General features: G+C 50.8%; 3 protein-coding genes across 11 annotated transcripts in view; 1 reads left to right on the top strand and 2 right to left on the bottom strand.

Annotated features, from left to right (window-relative positions):
• Positions 1 to 570: 570 nt before the first annotated feature.
• On the bottom strand, positions 571 to 4,172 carry TMEM150A (transmembrane protein 150A). 3 transcript variants are annotated; one of them, XM_033838792.2, is made up of 7 exons: positions 4,006 to 4,172; positions 3,517 to 3,564; positions 3,090 to 3,176; positions 2,385 to 2,452; positions 1,953 to 2,080; positions 1,562 to 1,739; positions 571 to 1,340 (listed from the first exon to the last, which is right to left on the bottom strand). In XM_033838792.2, exons 1-7 carry the CDS (start codon positions 4,170 to 4,172, stop codon positions 1,099 to 1,101), a joined length of 918 nt encoding a protein of 305 aa, XP_033694683.1. In that variant the 3' UTR covers positions 571 to 1,098. The 3 variants fall into 3 exon arrangements, with proteins under 3 accessions (XP_033694683.1, XP_073647286.1, XP_033694685.1); XM_073791185.1 differs by lacking the exon at positions 4,006 to 4,172 and having other exon boundaries at positions 3,090 to 3,523; XM_033838794.2 differs by lacking the exons at positions 2,385 to 2,452; positions 4,006 to 4,172 and having other exon boundaries at positions 3,376 to 3,523.
• Positions 3,473 to 13,104, bottom strand: C14H2orf68 (chromosome 14 C2orf68 homolog). Of its 2 annotated transcripts, XR_012325629.1 has the most exons (7): positions 12,813 to 13,101; positions 12,611 to 12,729; positions 11,540 to 11,691; positions 9,520 to 11,173; positions 4,709 to 5,264; positions 4,006 to 4,185; positions 3,473 to 3,564 (listed from the first exon to the last, which is right to left on the bottom strand). XR_012325629.1 is itself a non-coding variant. In XM_033838795.2 (4 exons), the coding sequence occupies exons 1-4, from the start codon at positions 12,917 to 12,919 to the stop codon at positions 11,051 to 11,053; spliced, it is 501 nt and encodes a 166-aa protein (XP_033694686.1). In that variant the 5' UTR covers positions 12,920 to 13,104; the 3' UTR covers positions 7,369 to 11,050. The 2 variants fall into 2 exon arrangements, 1 of the variants encoding a protein (XP_033694686.1); XM_033838795.2 differs by lacking the exons at positions 3,473 to 3,564; positions 4,006 to 4,185; positions 4,709 to 5,264 and having other exon boundaries at positions 7,369 to 11,173; positions 12,813 to 13,104.
• A 1,735-nt stretch (positions 13,105 to 14,839) lies between these two features.
• The window catches only part of USP39 (ubiquitin specific peptidase 39), a 30,247-nt gene continuing 21,857 nt past the window's right edge, over positions 14,840 to 23,229 (top strand). The window contains exons 1-7 of one of the 6 annotated variants that reach the window (XM_019942195.3): positions 14,998 to 15,135; positions 15,583 to 15,634; positions 17,512 to 17,563; positions 18,021 to 18,090; positions 19,360 to 19,454; positions 20,698 to 20,834; positions 22,066 to 22,218. In XM_019942195.3, coding sequence (XP_019797754.1) covers positions 17,548 to 17,563; positions 18,021 to 18,090; positions 19,360 to 19,454; positions 20,698 to 20,834; positions 22,066 to 22,218 — 471 coding nt within the window. In that variant the 5' untranslated portion in view covers positions 14,998 to 15,135; positions 15,583 to 15,634; positions 17,512 to 17,547. Of the gene's footprint in view, positions 15,143 to 15,582; positions 15,635 to 17,511; positions 17,564 to 18,020; positions 18,091 to 19,359; positions 19,455 to 20,697; positions 20,835 to 22,065; positions 22,219 to 23,229 lie in introns of all 6 variants that reach the window. The other 5 variants (XM_019942191.2, XM_019942200.3, XM_019942198.2 and 2 more) reach the window with 5 other exon arrangements.

Below are 23,229 nucleotides of genomic sequence, written 5' to 3'. Positions count from 1 at the left end.
AGGCTGCCAAGCCTGCTGGCCTCAGGGCAGGAGGGCCCAGGTCAAGAACTTGGCCACCGACCAGACCAGCCAGGGCTTCGGCCTCTGTGTCTGCGGTTGGAAAGCAAAATGTGTCAGGGTCTGGCAGCCAGTAGTTACTTAAAAACGGTCAAGAAAAACTAGCCCATCTCTCTCCCTCCCCCTGCAATCTTTAGTCAACCTTAGAATCCCAGGGGCTTTCTCTAGCGTCACTGCAAAGACTGCTTCTAACAAACATTTTCAAGTTATTCTCTGTATCCTCCCTTCCTCCTATCCCTTAGTGTGGAATCAAGCTTCAAACCAGACTCTGAGCAGGACAGGAAGTGTGAAAGGATGGAGTCGGCTCTTTAGACTGTTGAAAGGCCCAGAAAGGGCTTCAAGCCCTTGCGGGGTATTTGGATAGCACTTGGCATCCCTCGTTTTTGGCAGTCCTGCTCTCAAAGAGCAGCGGGCACTCGGGACCCTCCCTGGAGGCAGAGGCTTTCTCCCATCCTTTGCCTAGGGAAAGCCAGGATCAGGCCCTCTCCGACTCTCCAGAACAGACTACAGACATGCAAATTAGAATTCTTTTAATAGATATATATATAAAAAAAAGTACTAAAATACCCACGTGGTTCTGCTGTGTTATTTGCCCTAAAGAAAGGGACAGAGTGAAGAATCCCAGTGCAGCTCAGTGGGCCCAGAGTGGGCCTTCCCACAGACTAAGGAGTGCTCACCCCCGCCCCCAGACTGCTGTCCCTCTTGCTGTTCCCAGCCCCCAATTCCTGCAGCAGGAAACCCCAGTGGCACTGGGGGAGTAGAAGGCACCTGAAGGGCTGGCTGGGTGAATGAGGATACGTGACCTTTAAAACATAAAAATAACACTGCGGTGTGGGGAGCAGGCTGTGCACAGCTTGGGCAGCTGCCAGGGCCCGCTCCTGTATGGCACAGGTGGGTGTGGGATGGCCACTCCTCCAGGAGCGAGGAAGCCTCTGTCCCAACAGAATACTTTCTCAAAATCGTTTTTTGGTACAAAATAAATGCGAAGGAGATAACGGGGTGGGGAGCTGCGGAGGCCGGGCCAGCCACCCTCCCCAGACCTCAGATCATGGCGACGCTCTCAGGGGCACAGTTGAGGTGTGTGGAGGTGCTGCTGCTTCCGGACGACTTGCAGGCCCGGCCGGGGGCGGGCTGCAGTGTGGCCACCAGTGTCTCCGAGGAGACTGCCCCGAACTCATAGCTGAAGGTGCCGTAGAAGATGAGGATGTCGATGACAAACACCCACTCGCATAGGGCTGCCCCGTGCTGCAGCTGAGAGCTCTCGTGGATGAAGAAGACCCCGCCTGGCATGGGGCTAAGGAAATGTTCAGTGGGATGGGCGGCAGCCTGGCGACACCCTTTCTGCCTTCCCGGATATGCGGCTAGGCTGGGGCCGAGGACCAGGCCTCACCTCCCGGGAGAGGGGGGCAGAAGACCACCCTGGGTGGGGGCGGATCCCCATCTTGGGTGGGAGAGGGCCTGGGCTACAGGAAGAGCTCCTGGCCGCCCTGTCCTGGAAGGATACTGAGGATCAGAGAGACAAAGGCGATGGCTGCCAGCACGATCCGCAGGTAGGCCACAGCCAGGTCGTGGGGGGCAGCGGCCCCGTGGTAGGAGAGGGCACAGTGCAGGCAGACAAAGAGCAGCCCGGCAGTGAAGGCCACGCCGGTTCCGACGTAGTGCAGAGACTTAGCGTGATCCACCTGGGCCCGGAGAGAGGGGCCGACCTGTGAAGCAGCCCCCTCCACCCCGCTCCGTCCCTCCCTCCCGGGCTTTTCCCCTCCCGGGCCCTGTTCTTCCCACCCCCAACCCTGAGGGGCAGACCCGCAGCTTGGGTCAACCCTCGGGAAACTGAGGGCCCCTGCCGAAAGCCTGGCCCCCTTCGGGAAGTGCAAGAGGTGGGCGGGCGGGCGCACCTGGAAGTTGCCCACCACCACCAGGCCTGCAGCGTTGGTGCAGCCTGTGATGAGCGTCGTGGTGTTGACCCAGGAATGACGGCTCTGCTCCAGGAGCTGCCCGTAGCGCAGGAGGCAGATCAGGGCCACTGGGGGAGAAGAGCACAGGTGGGGCCAGCTCTGGCCCTGGCCCAGTCCAGCGAGCCCACCAGCTTTCCCCAGATACTCTGAGGGCAGGAAGGGAACGGACAGGCGGGTGGTGTGCCCTACCAGCGTGGCCGTGTGCAAGTTAGCCTTGGGCCTTCAAGAAATGGAAGAGAAGTGGCCCCGCTGGCCTTAGCTCGTGGCGGGGTAGGCGGCGCGAGGCCAGGGCTTCCTGGGCCTCTTTGGGGAGCAGGTGTGAGGGCGGGCGGGACTGAGCGGGTTGGTGGTCGGGCCGAGGGCACAACTCACCCATGAAAGCACCCACGTTGCCAATGAGGCTGAAGAGGCAGCTCTCTGGGGGGTATGTGCCGCACTTGCTGAGAGGAGGGGGCGAGGACAGAGTGAGGGGGGCAGGAGCACCGCAAGGCCCCGTTCTGGCCCGCCTGCTCTCCCTTGCCTTATCTGTGCCTGTTCCTCAAGCAGGCAAGCCCGACTGATGAGAAGGGCCAGGGCCCCTCACAAACATTTGGCCCTAGGCTGGCCGCGCCTCCCCCCAGGGCAGAGCTGGTGTGCGTGCTGGGGTAGGCAGTGCCCAGGACTGCTCGGCAGACCCCGAGGCTCTTGGACTCCCTGAGACCGTCAAGGCCTGCAGGGCGTCTGGCTTCCCTTAAGCCAGAACTTGGGCTGGGCAAACGGAGAGCTTGAACTTAAATCCAGGTGCCTCCACTTACTAGCTGAGGGACCTGGATGGATGACATAGCTCTGTCTCACTTTCCTTGCCTATAAAATGGTGAAAACAGCTGCCTTAGTGCTAGGAGAATTAAATGCCGCTACGCATGTAAAGCATTCAGCACAGGGTCCGGTACATAGTAATTGGTAAGTAATATTGTAATTAAGTGCTCTTAATGGAATTATTATTCCTGAGACCCAAGGACAGGCCTTTGCTGGGGGGGCTTAGTTGGGAGTCTAGCAGGGCCTTGGGTCTCTGTGACCTGCGCGGTTTCTAGGCCTTACCTGATGAGGGGGACATCATCCAGGGTGCAGCAGGTCTTGGGGCCCCCTTGCTCAGTGGGGTCAGGAGAGCAGGATTCGTTGTAGGACCTGGCAGGCAGGACAGAGAGTAGCCTGGGGGAAAGGGGTTCCCCCAGGCCCTCGGCCTGTAGCCTCAGGCCTCTCGGAGACCACCCTCCCAGACCTCCCTTGGCAGGGGCAGAAGAGCCCACTTCCCAGGGCCCCCCTGAGACAGAAGCCAAAGGGGCGAATGACGGTGGGAAGCAGGTAGGTGGGCACGAAGCCATGCCTGGGGAGGGGCAGGCGCTGCCAATGTCAGAGAAGAGCAGTGAGACCCAGTGTCTCCATCTGGCTCGAGGCAGCCCCGGCCCCAGAGGGAACAGAGATGAAGGGAGCTTTAGAGTGAGGCTGTCTGCAGAGTGCGCCATACCAGTTCTCCACGGGGCACACGTGGTGGTTCATCACGGCCATGGCATACCTGCGGGAGCACAACTGTCACCCTGCCCCATGATGCACCCAGCCTTCTCCCACTGACTCTTTTCCTTTGATTCTGCCCCCATTCAGCCTTATTGTCCTTTCCGGACACTCAACCTGGGGTGGCCCTGGGGCTTCATGCTACTCTAGAACCCACAGCCTAGTCCCAAACTAGAGGACCTCTGGAAGTTGCCCTGGCTAGAAGTGTGTCTGTCAGGGCCACCCTGCTGGACAGCAGTGGTGCCAGCTTGTCCCAAGGGGCTGTGTGCCCAGGCACCAGGCCAGGCTTTGCAGACAGCCAGAGTGGCCCTGGGTACCACCCTGGAGCCTGCAACAGGACAAGGGACTTTGTGTGTGCCATCAGGCTCCTGTTGGGTCCTGTCCCTCCTCAGCCGGGGTCCATTTTGTCCCCTAGTTGCCTCCCCCCATCCCCCTCTTTACTCACACAGTCCATAGGCCAGTGATGGAGAATGCTGACAGGCTGACAGGAAGGAGGATCCAGGCGGTCATGAGGGAGGGGAGCCAGGGTGGTGGTGGTGTGGGGGGAGGACAAGAGGTAGGTGGGGAAGAGGGTGTGGACCCAGCTACCTTAAGGTACTTCGCCAAAACCATCAGCTGCCCGGGCCTGGTGGAGAGAGACAGGTCAAAGTCCAGGGTCTAGTGACTGGCCAAAGCCGGTGCGGGGGAGAGGAAGGTGGTCAACACCAGATGCAGGGCTCCCGCTGCAGCTCTGAGCGCCCACACTTCGGGCTGAGCCCCCGCCGCAACGTGGACACCCTCCGGCATCCACCGGGGGCCTCCGCGTTCCACCCAGATGTTCAGAAACGCCGCGGGGCCCTAACATCTGGAAAGGGGGCCACTCTCCCTGGCTTGAGGGTCCCGGGCTGGGAGAGGGGCTGGAGTCAGGACAGTCCCGGGGGCCACGCCAAGGAAAGCCTGGGAGGGGATCCGGGGCTGGGTGGAGAGGCGGCCGGGGGCAGGCAGCCACCTGACCACCAGCGCCGCGGGGAAGGGGCGGGTTCACGCGGGAAGCTCAGCCCGGCCCGCTCCCGCCCGCGTGGGCGCCCGGACCCCACGGTCCGCGAGGCCCCGGGATCCGGGGACCCGCGCCTCCGCAGGTCCGGGGGACGAAGGGGCCCAGTACGCACCTCCCCGGAGCGCCCCGCCGCCGCCGCCACCGCGTCTGCTCGGCCCCCGCGTGGCGCCGTCCCCGGCTGCGGCCCTCGGAGCTGCCCTGAATGGTTTAAAGGGCCGAGCAGCCCCTCCCCCGGCGCCCCGGACCGAGCCGCGCCGCCCGCCGGGACGTGGAGTCCGCGCCGCCCCAGCCCTGGCGCTCGCGCCCAGCCGGGAACTACAACTCCCGAGCCCCCGCGCCCGCGTCACGCTGGAAGGGTGGGCGGTGCCCCGACTTCTGGGGACCTGGACGCCGAGGGCGGTGGCATGGGACCCCAGCGGAGGCTCTGACACCGATGCCAAAAGGATAGTCCCGTCTACCTGCACCTGCGGGGGAAGCTTCGGGAGGCGGGGAGCTCCGGGTGTGCACTGCCTTTCCGCTGCACGTGTGATTGTCACCGCGCACGTGGCTGGAAGAATCCTCCCTCAGCCGCCGCGCACATTTTGCAGCCTGGGCTGGCCGACAGTGACTTCGGGCAGCCTCCCTCCATGTGGCACCCCGTGCCTGCCGCTGTCCAAGGCAAGGCGGGTCTGCAGAGAAGCAAGCACAAGGCCTTGGCTGTTCCTGAGGAGACCAGCGCTCTGGATTTGGCTTTTGCTTCCCTCGGCTCAGCAAACTCTGGAGGAGGGCTACTTTCATCAGATACATTTTATTTTCCCGGGTACAAGTACACAGTGTACTGTCCAGAAGTCAGTGTCCAAAATGTGTTTCCTGACTGCTGAACACTCACTTGAAACAATATCCATTCTAAGTAGACACACTTGGCCAGGTGTTGGGAGGCAAAAGAGAGGAGAGGAAGGCAGGAGACCCAGAGCAATCTGGGAAAAAGCAAACAGGATACTGAGGATAAATTACCCAACAGCTTCACCAAAATTTATGTTGAATGAAAAAAATGCACAACCTAAAAGTTGAGAATTGTTTTATTCGGAAGACTTTCTGAGGACTCAAGCCCTGGAGGAAGCCTCTCGGATACCTCTGAGGGACTGCTCCAAAGAAGCAGGGGAGAAGCCAGGATGGGAGTTTTTGCAAAACCCAGGTATTTGTAATATCAAAAGCTTACTGTTAATTAAAGACCAGTAAACAGACACCTCAAGTTAATGAATTAGCGCTTTTCTATGTATGGGAAGATACAAGAGTCTGGGCTCATTGAAATCACTCCTTTGATATGCACCTTATCTATCTAGGGCCAGTATCCTGCTTTTCTCCACCCTGAATCCCCTCAGGGTGCACAGCTGGGGATGGCCAAAGGCTTGATGGTCACATCTTTTTTCCTGACATGGCAGGAGACATTCTTCGTCCACACTTAACAGGCCAAGGGTGCCCTCCTAGACATTCTTTTCATGATTAAAAGAGCAGGAGATCTTCCTTTCACACACTGGAAGTGTAACTGGCACTCTAAATGGCAGCCCAGCATATCTGTTGGAGCCCTTGTGAGACAACACTGCGGCTGACAGACCTTTACTTGAAGGGAGCATGGGCCCAGGCTGCTGGGAGCCAGGGAGCTTAAGTTCGGCAGCACTGGTGAAGCAAATGTAATAGGCAGAAACAGGGCCCTGTACCATGGGGGAAATGGAGAAGATAAACTAACTGGACGACAGCTTGAGGAAGGAGAAACCTTTCTGGACCTAGTGGAAGGTAAAAACGCAAATAGGAAACCTGTCGGAGGGCCCTCTTCCAAATTGCATCAGCACAAGCAGTTAAATCAGGGTCAAAAAGTATGGCAGTGCACAGCGATCACCGTACAAGAAACCTGGCTGAAGGACCGGGGGGTGGAAAATCCAGTCCGTCTGCTGGCCATGCTGTGCCCCAGGACAAGAGAGTGCCTCTAATTTACCAAGAAGCACCAACTTCCTGCCCAGGGGTCTTGTCCTTGGAGCAGACACCTTTTTCTCATCTGCCCAATGGTGCCCTGAACACTCAGCATTTCCTACTGCTTTGGAAGCTTTGCAATTTAAAAAAAATATATATTTTCTTTTTTTGATGTGGCCCATTTGTAAAGTCTTTATTGAATTTGTTACAATATTGCTTCTTTTTTTTATGCTTTGGTTTTTTGGCGGGGAAGCATCTGGGATCCCTGACCAGGAATGGAACCTGCACCCCCTGCATTGGAAGGCGAAGTCTTAACCACTGGACCACCAGAGAAGGCCCCTGGACGCTTTGCAATTCTTAATCAACATTTACTATCACCTGTTGAGCTGGGTTTCAGTTCCTCTCCCACCACGATCATGGGGAAGGCCTGAGAAGGCTACTCAGGTTCTAAACTGGCCGTTCTATCCTAAAGTAGGGGTAAGGCAAGCACCCCAGAGCCTTGACAAGGAGGCAGATTTGGGTTTAACATGACAATTGGAGTCATCCCTAAAACAGAGAATTAGCCCAAGACAGAAGGGCTCTTCATGGGTAGTCGGTAGGGAGGAGTTGCGTATCAGGTAGAAAGTAGGACCAGATGTCTTTAAAAGGCCTTTCCAGCTCTAATGCCACGTGAGTCTACTTGTTATGCTCCAACCAGGACAGTTCTTAAAATAGGCAGAACAAGAGATGAGATTTCAAGTGCTGATTCTGCGCTGCTGAATGACTTTAGGGCAGCATGTAATCTTCATTTCCTTATGTACACAAGTGATTTCACAACTCTTGGCAAAAATATAAAAATACTAAGTTTATTGGCTGAAAAAAATACTGTATTTGAAAAGTACCTTCCTTCCAGGATTTTCAAATAATTTCCATGTTACTTTATTCTTCCAAACGCAGAAACGAAATGAGAAAAGAGAAGAATGTATAGCTTTTTACACACTTAACACGACACAGCCAGTGCAACCAGTCTCATTCTGGTGGCTCTGGGAAGGCAGAGGGGCCATTCACTCTCTTCCCTTCTGGCATCACTCCACCTCCTGGGGAAATCTGGGGTGGCTTGGTCATTTGATTCCTCAGGGACAGGAGTTCAAGGAGGGAGCTTAAAACGTTTCAGATAATTGTCACCATTCCATGGTTCTTCTTCCCAAAGAAGGCTCAGAGGTAGGAAAGTAATCTGTCCTTAGTTTTCTTTCTATATGCCCCATTTATATTTGTGACCAGCTGGGGGATCCCTACCCTACCATCCACAGATCCTGTCAGATGCACAGCAAATTGGATACCCCCCACCCCAAAGGGTTTCTTCCAGTTTCGTGGGCTAATCTCTAGATGGCAGTGCCCCTCAGAGTGGAACAATGGAGACGGAATGTCCCTTTCAGACGCTCATCCACAGGGAGAAGCATTTTTTTTGGCCACGTTGTGAGGCATGTGGGATCTTAGTTCCCCGACCAGCAATCGAACCTGCGTCCCCTGCATTGGAAGCGTAGAGTCTTAACCACTGGACTGCCAGGGAAGTCCAGGAACAAGCATTTCTTATTGCCCACGTTGGTCCTACCGGCTGGCCGGGCTCCTACTCTCACTCAGTACAAAAAGCTTTGCATTCTCCTTTTCCCTTCTTGCGTTACCTTCTTCAAAGACCTCCACACTTGCCAGCTGGCTGGAACTCAAGCTTAAGTGTTTGCTCTCGCACAGCCCAAGGCCCCTGCAGGCCCCAGCTTCCTTCTATTAGTGATCACCCACTGTGGCCCAGGAAACACAAAGCCTTAAAATCCAAGGCTTAGCCTTAGTAAGTGAAGATCACTTCATTTTGGATGAACGTCAGAGATGCTTGTCAGGCTACAAGACTGTGTTTTTTAAGGCGGCTGAGAATATATCTAGTTAAATGAGTGTTGATTCCGAAGCAGTCTGCCGGAAAGCCCCAGCTAGTCTAACGCTGTTGCCACCGCACCAAACAGCACAGGACAGTCCTCTTTGGGACATCTCTAGAGCCTCTGGGAAATGCTCTGGAACATGCTCCTTGATGGCAAAGCACTGATATTTGAAAACAGCTGGAAGACATCGAGAGGCAAGTCCGGTAACCATACTGGATAGTACTACCTTGGACTGGGATGAGGTGTGGCAGAAGCAACGAACGAAGCTGTAAGGCTGTCAGTGGGCTGAGGGCCATCACCAGAGAAGCATCTCAGGCACACCTGCAGTGATGACACCATCACCACCAACAGGCCTGCTCTGAAGGACAATGCCTCATTTAAGTACCAGGCTTAGCGCTTTATATAGTCTCGTGGCACAAATTAGCTACAAATTAGAATGTTTTCTTGAGTGGAAAATATTTGATATGCACTTGATATAAAGCAAAGGGCCTCAAGAAAACGCTTGCAAGCAAGATATTACCATCATTCTCTTACCTGAGAGTGTTAGGATTACACGATAAACACACAGAAGGACAAGATAGGTACACAATTCTCACAGGAAGGGAGGCTAAAATTTCAGGTGCCATGCCCCCAACCTCCTCTTCTGGACTTGTTTCTAAATTCTATAATAAATCCAGGAAACGGGCCATCCAGCCGTGAGAAGACGAACCTCAAAATATTTCCAGACTAGGAAGCCTAAAAGTTCCAGTGAAATCCTATGTCCAAGTCAGAAGATCAGCTGAAGAGCTGGAAGACTAAAATGACTGGCGCTGAGCTGCAGGAAGATTGGGGATAGAACATGGCATAGTCTCCTCGACCCGGGAGGCTCTGGAGGGTAGTTAACATTAAAAGTCAAAAGGCACTTGCAGCCTGGCTGAATGAGGACAGACTTTCTCCTTCGAAAGCAGAACTGAGCCCAGGACTGGCAAGTTTAAGGCATTTAACCTTGGGCCAGCCCTGGGGCTCGAGAGCATGCTGGTCCCTGGCTGCCTTCACAACCAGGTCCTTCTAATTTACCCACCTCACTCACCTTCACCGCGAGCTGCGACTTGCTGCATTTTAACGATGGAGTCGAAGTAGCTGCCTTGCCCCATTTCAGAGGGGGTAGATTTGCAGGGGTGTATAGGGCATGAACCAGAAGTGCTCTCAGGTGTCCTTTAAGAGAAAAGCTGCTGAGAGGGACCAGCCAGACTGATCTTGAGACCCTGATGAGGAAAGACCTGTGGGGCAGGGGGCTTTGGTTTGAAGAAGTCTCAGTGCTCACGGGCTCACTTAAACCCCATACTTCAAGTCACTGAGGTTAGGCCCATTTGCTGGAAAACTGAAGTGGCTTGGAACTGCAGTGCGTGGGATCGCTTGTGGATTTCTCAGACTGTAGCCCAACCCTGCATTAGGAAAAATGTTCACTTAGGTGAAAGCAGTGATATTCCTGGGATCTTTATTCTCAGGATCTACTGGGAGTTTTATATACTCTATACTCCTGGGAGGTAGGAAAGGAGAAAGCACAGAGCAGGGGAAGGGCAGATGAAGGAGGTTTGTTTCGCTCCCTCTAGGGCTCTCTTCAGGCTTTTTTTTTTTTTTCTTTTTCCCAACTAGGGCTTGAAACAGACAATTATTGCTAATGTTGAATTTCCCTTTGTATGTACATTCAAGGCTGTTAAATCACATTTGGAAACGCGGTTTCAGGCTTGTTTTGATAATTCCCTTTTAGCCTGAACAGAGGATGGTCTGTTCACAGCTAGGGATGAGGCTGGAAGCTGGAATTCTGTAGTCCGAACCCTGGCAGGTTTTGCTGCAAGAAATCCTCACAGTTTAATCCTGGCATCATCTTTCTAGATCTCCTTACCTAGACTGTGTGAAGCGGTGGAGCATGGGAGACACCTGCAAAAACCACGGAAGGGGAGGAAGACATCCTCACAAGTAGGCGTCAAAGAAGATCATCTCCCTCGACTGGTATCAGAATTACTGGGAGAGCCTGTCAGGAAGGTAGACCCCAGTACCCCATCTCCAAAGTCCTGAGCATCCGCAGCTGAGCAGTCACACTGGGAGGTGGGGGGCGGGGTGGAACTGATGGATTGGGAGACAAAAAAGATGAAGGAAAGAAAAGAACAAAGAAACAGAGCTGAAAAGATGATCTAGGAAAGCACGGATGGAAGTGAACAGAAACACAGAAGAAAGGAACCCTAAAATAACAAACGGGGCTTATGGAGCAGCGTGGTCAGATGCCCTGGGGCATGTGACCTTGGTGAGAAAGCAGCACGTTGGCAGAAGGTCTCATAAGCCTCATCTCTCCCCGGAATCTTTGCTTCCAGAACACCAAGCTAACCAAACAAAATTCTCAAAAACGTCCAGAACATTAGGCTGGTCAAATGAGCCAATATACGAGAAAGAATGGCTACAAGGGAGATGGCCAGGCGTAGTCCCTGTGACACCCTTTTCCTGTGGATGTGGCAGCTCTGGGGCGGGGGGGGGGGGGGGGGGGCTGGTCCTCAAGATCAGCTCAGACTGGTCCTGGCACCCCCAAACTAGGGGCGGCTCCCTGGACAGCGACTCCAGTCTGGTCAGTGTCGGTTCTGGCGCTTTGCAATCTCCTCCTGGATGCGCAACTTGAGGGCCTCTCGCATGGGTGGCTCCAGAGGCGTGTGTGCTGACACCTCCTCGCTCACCCTTCCTGGATCATCATCCTACGTGGAGGAAGGGTCAGGAAGCTCAGGGCCTGGCCTCTTCTGAAAAGGCGACCTGCCCTGTCCCTAGACAACACTCTCAGAGAACTCTGTTTGACTCACAACTTCTTGCCAATGCCTGTCATTTCCCAGGTGTCCCCTGTAATAGTGACTCTCAACTGGGGGCCATGAGCCCTCCCTGTTGCCCGCTGAGAATCACTGTGTGACGGGAGTGACTTGTGCTCAAAAGCATCGCCCAGCAGTCTGTGCTCTCATGTGGAACAAACACTTCCCACTGGCCCTGAGGAAAACAGTGGCTCCAGGTCCGGCAGTGATTTCCATCACGGCCCTGGACCTTCAGGCTGCAGCTGTTTCCATCGGGCGTACCTGATACACGATAACTGAAGTGACGTCTCCGCTGTCCGCCTCATATTCTAAGCAGAAGAGCTGATGGCCAGGGAGCTCTGGCTCAGAGCTGCCACTACTGCTGCTTTCACCAGACTCCTCACAGCCTGGGTTGCTTGGGTGGGTAGAGCCATCTGGAAGGATGAACCAGAGTGAGAGAGAAGGGAGGAAGGCTGCTGGAACCCCTGCCCAGAGATGATACAGGAAAACATATTGTAAAGCCCCAATCTTCTCATGGACCCAGAATGTACCCCTGTGTGTGTGTGTGTGTGTGTGTGCGTGTGTGTGTGTGTGTGTGTGTGAAATCAGCCGCCTATCAGGAATTTTATTCACCTTTGTATCCCTGCCCCAGAACCAGCACAGTCCTACCACGCAGTCGGTATACAGTGCACATACAGTGCACATCTGTCTACACAGTTGTAAGGTAGTGGAGAGGTGAACAGGGCTCTGCCTGGGTTCAAATTCAGGCTCTGCCATTTACTTCTCTGATATCTCCAACAAGTTACGAAACCTCTCTCTGCTTGTTTCCCTGACTGTGAATCAGAAATGATAATAGTTCCCATCTTACCGGGTCCTCTGAAAGCTAAATGAATGACTGCACATAACCTCTAAAAACACTCATAAGAGAAGCTCAAAAAATTTAGCATCGCACATTAACTATTGTAATCTCTAGATCACAAGTAAGCTGGAGAAAAAAACCCATTAACTGGGTTTGGGCTTCATTCCACAATTATGTCCTCGTCGCCTAGAGCTGTGCCAAACTTTTTTCCTGTTAGCTGGTGGGAGTGCGAAAATATAGTACGCTGGGGGCAAAGCGGCGGACAACTTGCCGACTCAGGGACGTCCGGTAATAGTGATGCTTAACTGCGGGCCTTGAGCCCTCCCTGTGCTGCGGGCAGAATCACTGAGCGGCGATTGGGGAGCGTCGAGATAGACGTTGGAGATGAAATGAGCCTTGGGAGGTAGGACATAGTTTTTTCCCAGACAGAAAAGAAGAGCGCGTGGAGGCAGAGGGCCCGGGGGCAGAAGAGCGCGCGGGGCGGGCGGCCTCACCTCGATGTCGCGGCAGGTACACCTGCAGGTCGGGCTTTCGGGGCCGAGTGGGCGCGGGCGTGTGCCGCCTCCTCGCCTTCTCCTTGGCCGCCTGCTTCACCTTCTTGTCGTAGTCGTCCCTGCGGGGAGCCGAGCGGGAGTCAGGGACGGCCGAGCCAGGCCAGGCTGGGACTGGCAGCCGTGGCGCGGGGCGGGGCGGTACCGGGCGAGCTGGTTCCGTCGGATGTGGTGCACGAAGCCGTGGCTCATGTCCAGCCGCCCGCCAGGCTTGCAGCAGAGCCCGGGTCCGGGCCCCGGCGCCGCTTCCATCTGGAGACCCTGTGCGCGGAGCCGCCGCCGCCACCGCCGCCGCCGCCGCCTCCTCAACGGCCCCAACTGCCACCTTCCTGCCCCGAGAGCTCCGCGCCCCTCCTCGCTCGACTTTCGACCCTGCGCCCTGACGTCGGTCGGGAAATGGCCAGCCGGGCCGAATGTCCCAGCGCGCGGAGTTCCTGGAGCGGGCGGGGCGGGGGGCAATGGGGCATGCGCAACTTCCACTCCGGGGCGGGGCTTTTCTTTCGTTGTGACCTTATCAGTAGGAAACCAGGATTTAGGTTTAGTGCTGCTACATCAGAAAATCCAGAAAAACACAAAGCACCCATCACACCACTCAGCGTTCGGTGTGGAGCCTTCCCGTCCTTTTTCCTGTGCTTGGATGCTGTGAAACTCCATCACCAGCTGCGTGACCTTGGCTGACTGTTGCACCCCGCTGTGTCTCAGTTTACTCATTTGTAAATGAGGGCACTGATATCACCTACCTCCAAAGAGGTCGTGAGGAGGCGAGTGCCAGGGCAGGGCACACAGCGGCGCCCCGGCCGCCCAGCGCAGCCCGCGCCCGCCCGGGGCTCCGCGCCGCCGCCGGCGGGGACGCTCCTTCCAGCCAGCGCAGCACCAGAGCTCTGCGGACTTTCCCGCTACCCAGCTCGTCTCGGCGCCCACCGGACCGATGTCTTAACTCTCGGCGTGGGAGGACCCAGGGCCTTTCAGGCGTCTGAGACTGTGCCATTTTTGAATCCTCTTTAAAAAGAGATAAAAGTAGGAATCCGTGATTAGAACAGGGACAGACTGGTACATCCGTACAGTGGGATGCCGCTGAGCAATCAAAAGGAACGAGCACTCAACAACTTGGATGAATCTCAAAACAAACACGCCGAGTGAAAGAAGCCGGGGATAAAAAGAGGACTCTCTGGGTGCTTCTATTTATATAAGACTCTAACAAGTGACACTGATCTCTAGCGACAGAAAGATCAATGGTCGGGGCAGGGGAACACTTGGTGGATGGTGGTTAGGTTCATTATCTTGATCGTGGTGGTGGTTTCAGAGTGTATACATACCTCTATCAGTATTCAGCAAATTGCACACTTTAAACGTGAATTTTTTTTTTTTTTTCGGTACGCAGGCCTCTCACCGTTGCGGCCTCTCCCGTTGCGGAGCACAGGCTCCGGACGCGCAGGCTCAGCGGCCATGGCTCACGGGCCCAGCCGCTCCGTGGCACGCGGGATCCTCCCGGACCGGGGCACGAACCCGTGTCCCCTGCATCGGCAGGCGGACTCTCAACCACTGCGCCACCAGGGAAGCCCTAAACGTGAATTTTATTGTATGTCAATCACACCTCAGTAGAACTGTACAAAGTATTGAATAGTTCAGGGCTGTGGAAGGGGTCGTGAAAGTCACAGACCCTGAAGCTTGAGCTTCAGTAGCGTCACTAGTCTTCTGCTCGTCGTTTGCATTTTTCTGTGATACCAAGAACAATCCTCTAAATGTGGAATTAGAGCCGTCGGATTGCTCCACGAAGGCGATGACTTGGGGATGTCGCCTAGTTCTGTGCAGGGCCGTCGGTCTCCGAGGCTCGGAGACTGGAGACGACCTGCCAATTCTGGTTTGGGGACACAGAGTATCTTGAAGACACCTGGGGCCCAATGACAACTTTTTTTAATCCAGAATTTCCGCAGCCAGTGAAAGGTTCCTGCCTCTTTAAACGGGTAATAATGAGTAAAGTGGCAGTAGGCCCGCCTATCGGTCTCAGGTGCGCGCGCACCCGCAAAGACCCGCCCCCCCCCCCAAGAGGCGTAGTACTTCCCAAAAGTTCTCTGCGGCTTGATTTGTCCCCATCGGCGACTCGTAGAAAACCTTGGGCTTGATAACAGCGCCGCTCCTGATTGGCCGCTTGCCGCGTGCTTGGTCTTCCTTGGAGTCTGCGCCGGGCGACTCGGCCGGTAGTGGCGATGTCCGGCCGGTCTAAGCGGGAGTCGCGTGGATCCGCCCGCGGGAAGCGCGAGTCCGAGTCGCGGAGCAGCTCGGCTCGTGTCAGACGGGAGCGAGAGCGGGAGCGGGAGACAGAGGCTCCGAGCTCCCGGGGCAGTCCGGTGCGCGTGAAGCGGGAGGTCGAGCCGGCGAGCGCGCGCGAGGCCCTGGCGCCCGTGATCCCGGCGGTGCGGGTGAAGCGGGAGCGCGAGGCCGACGAGGACTCGGAGCCTGAGCGGGAGGTGCGAGGTGCGCGGGGCCGGGCGCGGGTTCCACTGTCGCGTTCTTCTTTTTCTTTTTCCAACCTTCTCTCCCCACGGGGAAGTCACACTCCACTCGCGACCCGACTCCGTTTTAATGAGGATAGTACTAGTCTTGATCAGGATCGTAGCTATAGCGTTTCTAACAGTAATAAGAACAGGTAGCTTTCCTTTATCGGATGTCTAATGCGGGCCAGGCGCTGTGCTAATTGTTTTACAGGTGTCCCTTCTTTTTAGTTTTTTACAAAATACCTGAGGAGTGAGTCTTGCTGTAATTTCTGAGCGGAGAGCCTGAACGCTGTGCACTTGGACCACACTGCCCTGTTATCCAGGGCTGTAGCAGCCAGGAGATATGGATTCTAGTCCTGCCTCTGAGACTGAGTCACGGTGGTTTGGGAAAGTGATTTTCACGTGTCTGTCCCTCTCTAGGTTAACGGAAGGAGTCCTGGAACCCATGACCTTTGAGAGCCCTAATAAGCCAGTGAGTCTGTCAGTTCCCATCTATGACTGTACCCTCTGCCTTTTCCTGCTGGACTCGTTCTGCTTCTCTTAGTAATTTCTGGAGACTTCTTGGCCAAGCCATGGTACTCTGTAGTGTGTACACTCTTTTCCAACTTGTTGATATCTTACCAATCATTAAGTAGGTTTCTATCATTTCTGAAGCTTTTCCTTTTACCTCAATTACATCTTTTCCTTCTCTGAACTTGGAACTTCTGCATTGAACATGTTCCTATGTACGTGTTTTCTGGTGAGTTAGCAGGTGAACATATCACAAGGCTACATGTTAGGGGCAATGTTCATGGGGGGGGGTGTTCTTCATTCTCCAGGATTTTATAATTCTGTCTCTGCACCTGGTTATCTATAAAAAATTATACTCTTGTGTTAACTCTTAAATTTCTAGCTCAGAGTCCTGTGTTTGACATATTTTTATATTACCCTCAGGGTCCAGATTAGCACCTTGCTCGTGGAAAGTGCTTGATAAATGTTCTTTGAATAATCTAGTTAATAATTTCAGGGTATTCTTTGATTTCCTTTACTTAAATATTTTGTCAGCCTCATGTTTCCCTTTCTTTGGAAGAGAAATTGTTTCTTAGATATTTTGTATACTTACGGTAAGGAGATTGTTTTCTCTGGGACACACTAGGATCCCAGTTGAGGTTACTGCTGTTTTCTTTTTTCCCTTTTATTTTTTTCATGAAATAGATTATAGGTACTAAGATGAGCTAAATGTCAAGCACATGTATAGTTTAAAGAAGAGTGTGGATATGTATCCTTAAATCTACCACTTGTCAAGAATTGTGAAGGGTCTGAGATTTTACCCTTTTTGTACACTACCAAGTTAGCCTGCCGTGGTTTCATGGATGCTGATGGAAGACATGGAGCTATTGGGCTTGAGACAGTTTATTGCAGCAATAACAGTAGCCAGAATATAGCATTGTCACTTCCCTGAGTCAGTTCCCACAGTGCAACACGATGAGAACCCATACACACAGTGGGTGGCCTCACAGGACAAGAACTCTAAGCTTAGACAACCCAAATCTTCTATAATGGGCTGTGAGCTTGCCTCCCCTTTGCTCTGTAGGGACACACTGTCTCCTACTTCCAAAGCTATAGAAACAAACTTCACTGTACAAACAACTTTGACAAGATAGTCTGGAGGCAGTCAGTGCCTCTGGTCACAATATGTGCAGAAGTTCGAGAGACCCATGGAGAGTTGCCTCCCGATGCTGTTCAGCTTAAGAAGTGGTACTTAACCAGTACCTTAGAAGCTCCCATAGGCCCCTTCCCAGTTGCATCTGCCTTCCTTGCTTGCTTGGGTAATCACTGAATTTTTTCTAATCATTTCTATTTTTATTATTTTATTATTTACAGTTTTACCTCACATATACATCCCTGAGTAGAACTGTATTTTATTTTGTATTTGTTATAAATGGAATCATACTATATGTTGTCTTCTGTTTTGCCTTTTTTTTTTTTTTCCCGCTAGCCATATCGTTGACGTTTATCCGGCAGCACAGTGTTCTATTGATGATATACCAAAATGTATTCCTCCCATTTTTATATGTTGTAGACATTTGGGTTGTTTCCAGTTTGGTCTCTTTCAAATATTGCTGCTATAAATATTCTTTAGTAAAGCATTCCTGATGGCACATGTGCAAAAGTTCTCTAGGGTATATAAGTAGAAGAGAGATTGCTGGGCCAAAAGGTCTGTGTATTTTCAGCTTTGATCTTGCTGTACTATTTTCTAAGAGGTTGTAACAGTTTATACTCCCACCAGCAGTTACATGAGCATTCTCACTGTTCTTCATATTTGCCAACACTTGGAATTGCCTGATTTTATTTTTTCCTCTCTGGTAGGTGTGAAGTGGTATATCATTGTGCAAGGAAATTTGCATGTTCTTGATTACTGGTGAGGTTGAGCATCTTTTCTTTCTTTCTTTTTCTTTTTGGCCATGCTGTGAAGCTTGCAGGATCTTAGTTCCCCAACCAGGGACGAACCCCAGCCCCCTGCAGTGGAAGCACAAGAGTCCTAACCATTGGACAGCCAGGGAATTCCCAGCATTTTTTCATAATTTTGAGGGCTGTCTTCCTCATTTCCTTTTGGGTTGTCTTTTTTTTTTTTTTTTTAAATCTCCACCAGATTTCTTTATGTAATTGCAAGCAATTCCTTTGTTGGTTATATGTGTTTCAAGAATATCCTCTCAGTTTGTGGCCTGTTCCGTTAAGTGGGCTTCTTTGGTGTTGTCAGGCTGCCTGTACAGGAGCTCATCCTGATTAATTTTTCCCATTTTTGTGTTTGTTTGTACTGGTAGTTGACCCTGAGTGTGGTTTCCCATTTTCAGAGCTTTTGATGCTTTTCCTTTCAGCAAAAAATGGCCGCATGGATTCTGAGGATCGGAGGAGCCGCCACTGCCCCTACCTGGACACCATTAACAGGTCGGTAGCACAGGAATGCCTAGGGCAGCAAAAGAACAATGGAGTCTCTGCAGAAAGTTCTTTGGGCTGTACGTTAAAAATACGTTCCAAAACTTTAGCTCTTTTAAAGCTTTCTGCCCAGAAAACTGTGCCTCTTGCCTTGTTTTTTAATCTTTGCCCTTCAATTTAAAGTGTCAGAGAGCATGTTGTTTTAGGGTGGGCGTATGCAGAAAGAGCTTTTAGCTCATTTTGAATTTGTATGAGGAAATAAAGGGATATGTGGTGTCGATGACAATAGCAAATTTAAATATTATTGAGCACTGACTGTGTGCTAGGTACTACTCTAGGTGCCTGGGATTCAGCAGAGGAAAGTCAGACAAAAATATATCCTAAAGCAGAGGTGTTTACCCCATCTTGGTATTCTTTGATCCCAGATGCATTTTAGGATGGTTTTTCATTTATGCCGTAGGGTGGCACTGTCTCATAGACTTTTTTGCAACAATGGAATTGCTCTTTAAGGGCTGTCCATTGTGGTAGGCACGGGCTCCTTGTGGATATTGAGCACTTGAAATGTGGCTTGAGGAACTGAATTTTAAATTTTATTTAATTTTAATTATTTTACTTTTAAACACCAGTAGCTGTGTGTGGCTAGTGGCCCCTTTAACTGACAGTGCAGCTTTCCTGGGACCATTACCAATTAATCAGAGTTAATGCTTGAGAATGAATCCTCTTGCCACCTGTGAATTCAGTGGAGGAAAATTTTCTTTTATCACTTAACCCGGCCAGTACTCATATACCATTACTTTGCACTTGAATAGATAGATCTGTTTGTAGGTATTCCCCTAAAGTTCTTCAGGCTTCCCATTTATTTTTATGGACAAAAATAAAATTTTCTTTTATGAAAGGGTTTATTCACTCTTTTTATGTCCTTCCTTTAATGTCTTTTAATTTGGAATGCTGTTGGGGCCCTGTTACTTCAGTTCTACTTGTGGCTTTTCCTCCAGAGAAAGTAATGGAAGATTCTCAACTGGTTGTGAACACTCAAAAGAAAGAGGGTCGTTGGTAGAGATACCTTTGCACTGCTTTGGGGCTTGGTGGGTGGCGGTGCTATATTAAATGCCTAGGTAAGGAAGAGTTAATGTTCCCCACGGTTTGTATGTGATTGTTGAACTGTTCTCTGAAGGCGGCTGTGTGACTGCAGGACAGGAAGCCAGGGACACTGCTTCGCTCAGGTGCTCACCTAGGCAACCATCCCTATTAATTGTTTCTGTTTTGTTTTGGTTCTCTTAGGAGTGTGCTGGACTTTGACTTTGAGAAACTGTGTTCCATCTCCCTCTCGCATATCAATGCGTATGCCTGTCTGGTGTGTGGCAAGTACTTTCAGGGTAAATAAATGTTTTGCATCACATTTTCAGCACTAGCCACAGCTCTATTCAGGGATTTTTTTTTTTAAGTAAGTAAGCTGCTGTTAGGAATCATGTCTAGTAAGCCCTATCTTTGTTCCCAGGAAGGTGGAATACTCTTAGAAAATCCACAGGAGGTTCTCTGATTGGTCAGAACCTGAATACATGTGAAAGGAAGAAAGAACTAGCCATATGAGAGACTATGTAGGAAGTATCAGAGACTCTGGGTTTTTGAATCTCTGATGTTTTCTATACTTATGTCTTTTTCTGAGAATCCTTTTACTCTAAGGACTTTTTCATTCTGTTCTTTTCTGGAAATTTATTATTTCAGTTCATTCAGAGCAAGCAGATGCTTTGTACACAGTATAGTGGAGGATTCAAAAGAATTATAAACTGCATTCTTTGCTCTAATAAGGATCTTATAAACTGTCAAGGTTAACACGTAAAACAATCAGCAGACTCTCTTAAGACCATAAAGATTACTGCTGGACTGTGTGGCGCTGAGTATAAATAAGGATGATAGGAGTTGAAATATGCAAAAATATGCAAAGGATGATAGGAATTGAAATATGCAAAGTTGAAATATGCAAAGATCATTGTTAGCTGGAGTGTTTGTGTAGAGTTCATGGAGGAGGTGGAACTTGTACTCTATATGCAGGACATAGAGTTTGAATAGGTTAAGGGTGAGATGCTCTAGAAAGGAGTGGCAACGTGAACAAAAGTATGTGGGTACAGGATTGTCGTGAATGTGGACAGTTGAAAACTCAGGACTAAGTGATGATGGACTGTCACAGATATGTACGTGTGTACGTGCAAATCAGTGTATGCATGTACGTACATGTATGTGATATATATATGGATATTCCTAGTTTCTAATACATGAAACTAGCTCATATACATAAACACATACATATATGCACACACACACATACATGTACACACACACGCACAAATACACCCACACATATTTTCTCTGTTCATGTATATGAAATTAGTTCCCTTATGTCTTGTGCCATCTAGGGAATAAAGCTATTGCGCTCTTCTTTCTTGCTAATTTTTGTGATGAGAAGAGTTCATGTGGGAGATTCCTTTCGTGGATGGTGTAGTACTTTGTTTTTGCTGATACTAACATGTTCTGGTACAAAATAATGAAAGGAAAATTACCCCTCATCTGTGTGCTTATGGAGTCTGCCCTTCTCTCATAGCCTTTCACTCTTCCCTACAGGCCGGGGTTTGAAGTCTCATGCCTACATTCACAGTGTCCAGTTTAGTCACCATGTCTTCCTCAACCTCCACACCCTCAAGTTTTACTGCCTCCCAGACAACTATGAGATCATCGATTCCTCGCTGGAGGATATCACGGTGCGTGTCCAAGAGGGTTGGTTTGGAACCAGTTATCCTGGGAGCCACCCCAGGGCTCCTGAGGATCTGCCCCACCCAAGGTCAGGGAAGAGTCTCAGTCCCTTGGGCTTCGAGAGGCTCCTTTCGCCTTGGCAGGAACCAGAGAAACAGAGTAAGGAGGTCACAGTCCGTAATTTTGGCCCATGGTCTACAGCCTAGCTCTGATTTCTGCTTTTAATGTTGAGGGTTAGGACTGAAGGAATATTGCTACTTTTCAATTAGGGTGAAAGCATTTTTGTGAAATAAATTATCCTTCCATATTTTGGAGTAGGGATGTGAATTGGGCCTGCTGTAGGACAGTGGATGCCAAGAGGTATACCAGCTTCCGGCTACTTTTGACATGATGCAGCCAGAATGGCCAACATGTCCATCTGTGGGCTCTGGTTTGTGCCCTGTGCCAAGAGTCACTGCACTTGAGTGAGGAGTGTGGAAAGTCCTGTTGGGCTTTGATTACTGTTGGAACTGTTGATTATTGCTTTCCTTTTCAGCAGCGGCTGCATGTTCAATAGAGTTGAATGCTCTATTTATTAAGGAAAGCTTGGTTTTCAGAGTGTTTGAAACACTACTTACTCCACTTCCATATGTTTTATAACAGTCTATTAACGTTGAAGTTAAAGTGGTTAAGGACAGTATTTATAGATGGAGAAACTGAAAGGAATTCAAGCTTTCAAGGTGAGTTAGTGGCAACCTCTGACCAGTGTGTGACATGATGACCCTCATAGGTCTAGGACAGGGAAGGTTCTGATCCTGCCCCTCCAGCCACAGGGAGTCCTGAGATCTCAGTCCTGCACAGATAGGAGGTGACACTCCTGTTCCTGCACCGGGCCTGTGTGCTGGCTCTGTGTGAGGTCCCACCTGGGACTCAGACTCCTGCCTCCTGCAGACTTGAGTGTCCTGCAGCTTCTCCCTGTTGTTTGTCACGGGTTTGGCTGAACCTGCGGTCTGACGACAGGCCTGGGATTCAGTGACTTTGGGTTAAACACAGAGATCACCTTCTAGATGAGCAACGTGGGGCGGGGCCCATTGCATGTTACCTCAGTCCTTAGACCCACTGTTGGGAGCCCTTTGGGTGGGTGGTGAGACGTTCACGACCAAAGTATCTTTTCTTTTGGCAGAAATTGCTGTTGCGGATATGTCTTGTGAACTCTGTAGACTGCCCTAAAACAGCCTAGGATTTTCTTTTGCTTTTCAGTATGTGTTGAAGCCCACTTTCACAAAGCAGCAGATCGCTAACTTGGACAAGCAAGCCAAGTTGTCCCGGGCATATGATGGTACCACTTACCTGCCCGGTATTGTGGGCCTGAATAACATAAAGGCCAACGACTACGCCAATGCCGTCCTTCAGGTAGGTTGGAGGCGGGAACCATGAGGGAGGGGGCAACCCGGGAACACTGTGAAGCTTGGCTAAGAAACAGCTGCCTTCTGGTGGAGTGCAGTCAGGTGGTCCTCAGACCCCGAGCCTTGCCAAGGACTCTTCTTGGGTGTTTGTTCTGCCCCAAGCAGAACATTCCCGTCTGCCTGAGGGGCTGCCGCCAAATGGTGGACCAGTTCCAGCCTCTGGAGCTTCCAGGGAATGGGGGATGGAGCTGCGCGGGGCCTGCAGTACCAAGTAAGAGACACGTGAGCTAGATGATGCTTTTTCTTTTCATGGTGTAGATGTTCATTGTGTTGGCTCTGTTATGTCTCTGTCCTGCCCCTGTGCTGAAGTCCTGCAGTGAGAAAGGCAGAAAGCCAAAGTTGTCCTGTTGCAATTGTTTTGCTTTTTAAAAAAAATTACACAAGTAATGTGCGCATATTGTAGAAAAATTAGAAAACGTTGGTAAGCATAAGAAAATAATCATCCTACTTCACTCAAAAAAAAAAACTGGTTAAAAAAAAAACTATAAGCAAGTACTTGTGTAGGGGGAAGATGTAGAAAGTATAAAACAAAAGCTTCATTCCTTTCTTTCCCTAGTACTCTGTCCTGGGGTAGTTAGCAGTATAGAGACCTCCAGAACTTTATTCTAAACGCAGGTACACAAATGCATTATATCCTGTCATGTGGCAATATTATGGTTTATTTTGTTATTTCCCAATTGATACATAAAATTTCACTTGTCTCACATTTTTATTTCTGTTACCAGTGTTGCAGTGAGTATTCTTCTATATATATATAGTCTTGCACTTTTTGTGACACTTACATTTTGTTATATTTCTTTTCTAGACTTGAAAAATATTTGTATTTTTTTATCTATAAAGTAATGTAGTATGTATCTTTGTATGTATTTTAACCTAAAAGCATATTATGAAACCAATAAATATTCTTGTGCAGCATCCTTAATGTTTACATGTCAGTCCATTTTGTTGAATTTAATTT

This window comes from Tursiops truncatus, chromosome 14 (assembly GCF_011762595.2).
Source record: "Tursiops truncatus isolate mTurTru1 chromosome 14, mTurTru1.mat.Y, whole genome shotgun sequence".
Taxonomy (NCBI): domain Eukaryota; kingdom Metazoa; phylum Chordata; class Mammalia; order Artiodactyla; family Delphinidae; genus Tursiops; species Tursiops truncatus.
Note: the sequence above shows the minus strand (reverse complement) of the source record. Positions and strands in the feature narration are given on the sequence as shown.